Source organism: Rhinopithecus bieti, unplaced genomic scaffold (genome assembly GCF_001698545.2).
Source record: "Rhinopithecus bieti isolate Rb0 unplaced genomic scaffold, ASM169854v2 scaffold_777, whole genome shotgun sequence".
Lineage (NCBI taxonomy): Eukaryota > Metazoa > Chordata > Mammalia > Primates > Cercopithecidae > Rhinopithecus > Rhinopithecus bieti.
The window spans coordinates 2050413-2052124 of NW_016803392.1; the positions used below are offsets into that span (position 1 = coordinate 2050413).

Sequence of the window (1712 nt, forward strand, 5' to 3'; positions counted from 1 at the left end):
TTTTTTTTTTTTTTTTTTCAGGGATCTGCAGCAAAGTTTATAACTGACCTGTTTGCTGGGCCGTCTTGTACAGTGGGCTTACAGGTGTCCTAGGCCTGCATTCTATCCTAAGGTACCTCTTTTAATGACAGAACAATACAGAAAGACACACAAAGCACATCCGATTTGCTACAGCTTAAGACTGGCCTCTTTTTTCCCCATTAATCAACACTTTGCTGTGGTAGGGGAAGGTGAAGAGCTCAGGGAGGCCAGAGAAATACCCAACCATCCCAGAGAAACTAAATCAAAAGTTCAGGTGGCTGCTTGTTGGTCAAGAAGGAAACTTTTCCAGCAGTCCCACTAGCTCTTAAGTTACCCCCTTTGGGGAGGAAAAAGCTCCCATATTCCGTGGTCCTGCACATTCCTAATTCTGTCACCCATATCCATCAGCAAAGAAATGCAGGGCAGGCTAATCCAAAGACAATGGTGGTTAATATTCCATAGTGCCAAATCCATTTTTAGCTAATAGGAACTTTACTGAGAGGGGCCTCTAACCCCCTAAATCTTAGGACTCTAACCCTCCTAAGTTGGGCCTTGAACCCAAGTTTAATCAGGCATCCTTGCCTTTCATTAAGAGGGGCCTTTAACCCACTTTGTCTTAGGAAAACCTCTAGCTCCCCTGAGTTGGACCTCTAACCCAATTCCATCCTTTTCCTGGGTACCCCACCACTTACCCAAAGTTAGCCAATTGGTGCTGCAGTCTATTTCCTTTGGGTCAGGGGTCTCCTCAGTATCATCCCTTTGGGTTTCACCAGGAAGATGTTACCAGAAAGAAATCCAGATTCAGGCCCTAAGAGAGGGTTCTTGGATCTCATGCAAGAAAGAACTCAGGGCAAGTCCATAGGCGTAAAGTGAAAGCAAGTCTATTAAGAAGGTAAAGGAATAGAGAATGGTGACTCCATAGGCAGGTCAGCCAGAGACATAACTTCTTATGTCACCAACAGCAGATTGAAATAATCATTCATTCTTCATAGATATTCTGAGTGCATAAAGTTCTACTACCTTGCAACTTACAATCCTGTGGGAAACATAGATAAGCAGATTCAAAGTTGAGTCTTTTGTAAGGATAACCTTAGGGGTATGAGTGGGATATTATGCACAAACATATAAAGAACATGGGCTTGTGATGGTGACACTAGTAGTATGAAGCTGGAGTGGGTATTACAAAAGCCTTCCTGAGGTAGTGACATTTGAGCTGACTTTTGAATGAGAAATAGGAACTGTCCAGCTAAGAGAAAGCTGAAGGCCCTTCAGGCAGAGAGAGTAGCATACTCTAAGACCCCGAGGCAAAGGAAACTGTGGAACCTTGGGCAAATTACAAGTCATTTGTTGTGGCAGTAAGGGCTGCATTTGGCAGCGAGGGAGGATACAGTAGGTAGGAGGCGATGAAAAAAGAAGCTGGAGAGGAGGCCAGGAGCCAGTCTAAATAAAAAGGCACTTGAAAGTTTCAGTACTACTGCATCCTTTTTCTCAGATCATACTCCCTCTTTAGCTTAGTCTAATCTGTACTCTCCCCTTAATTAGTTCACACAATCCACTCTTTCTAAGGTTGCCAATTACCTACACTATATCCAAGGGATATTTTCTAGACCCTTGTCTTATTTGACCTCTCAGAAGAGTTTGACACAGCTGACCACTCTCCATGAAAGACTCTTTTCTTTTTTTTTTTTTTT

General features: G+C 43.2%; 1 protein-coding gene across 1 annotated transcript in view; it reads right to left on the bottom strand.

Moving 5' to 3' along the window:
- Nucleotides 1–1000: 1000 nt before the first annotated feature.
- Nucleotides 1001–1712, bottom strand: part of LOC108535881 (eukaryotic translation initiation factor 3 subunit F-like) — a 3079-nt gene continuing 2367 nt past the window's right edge. The window contains exon 2 of the mRNA XM_017882281.1: nt 1001–1057. Within this exon, the coding sequence (XP_017737770.1) occupies nt 1001–1057 (57 nt within the window). The remainder of the gene's footprint in view (nt 1058–1712) is intronic.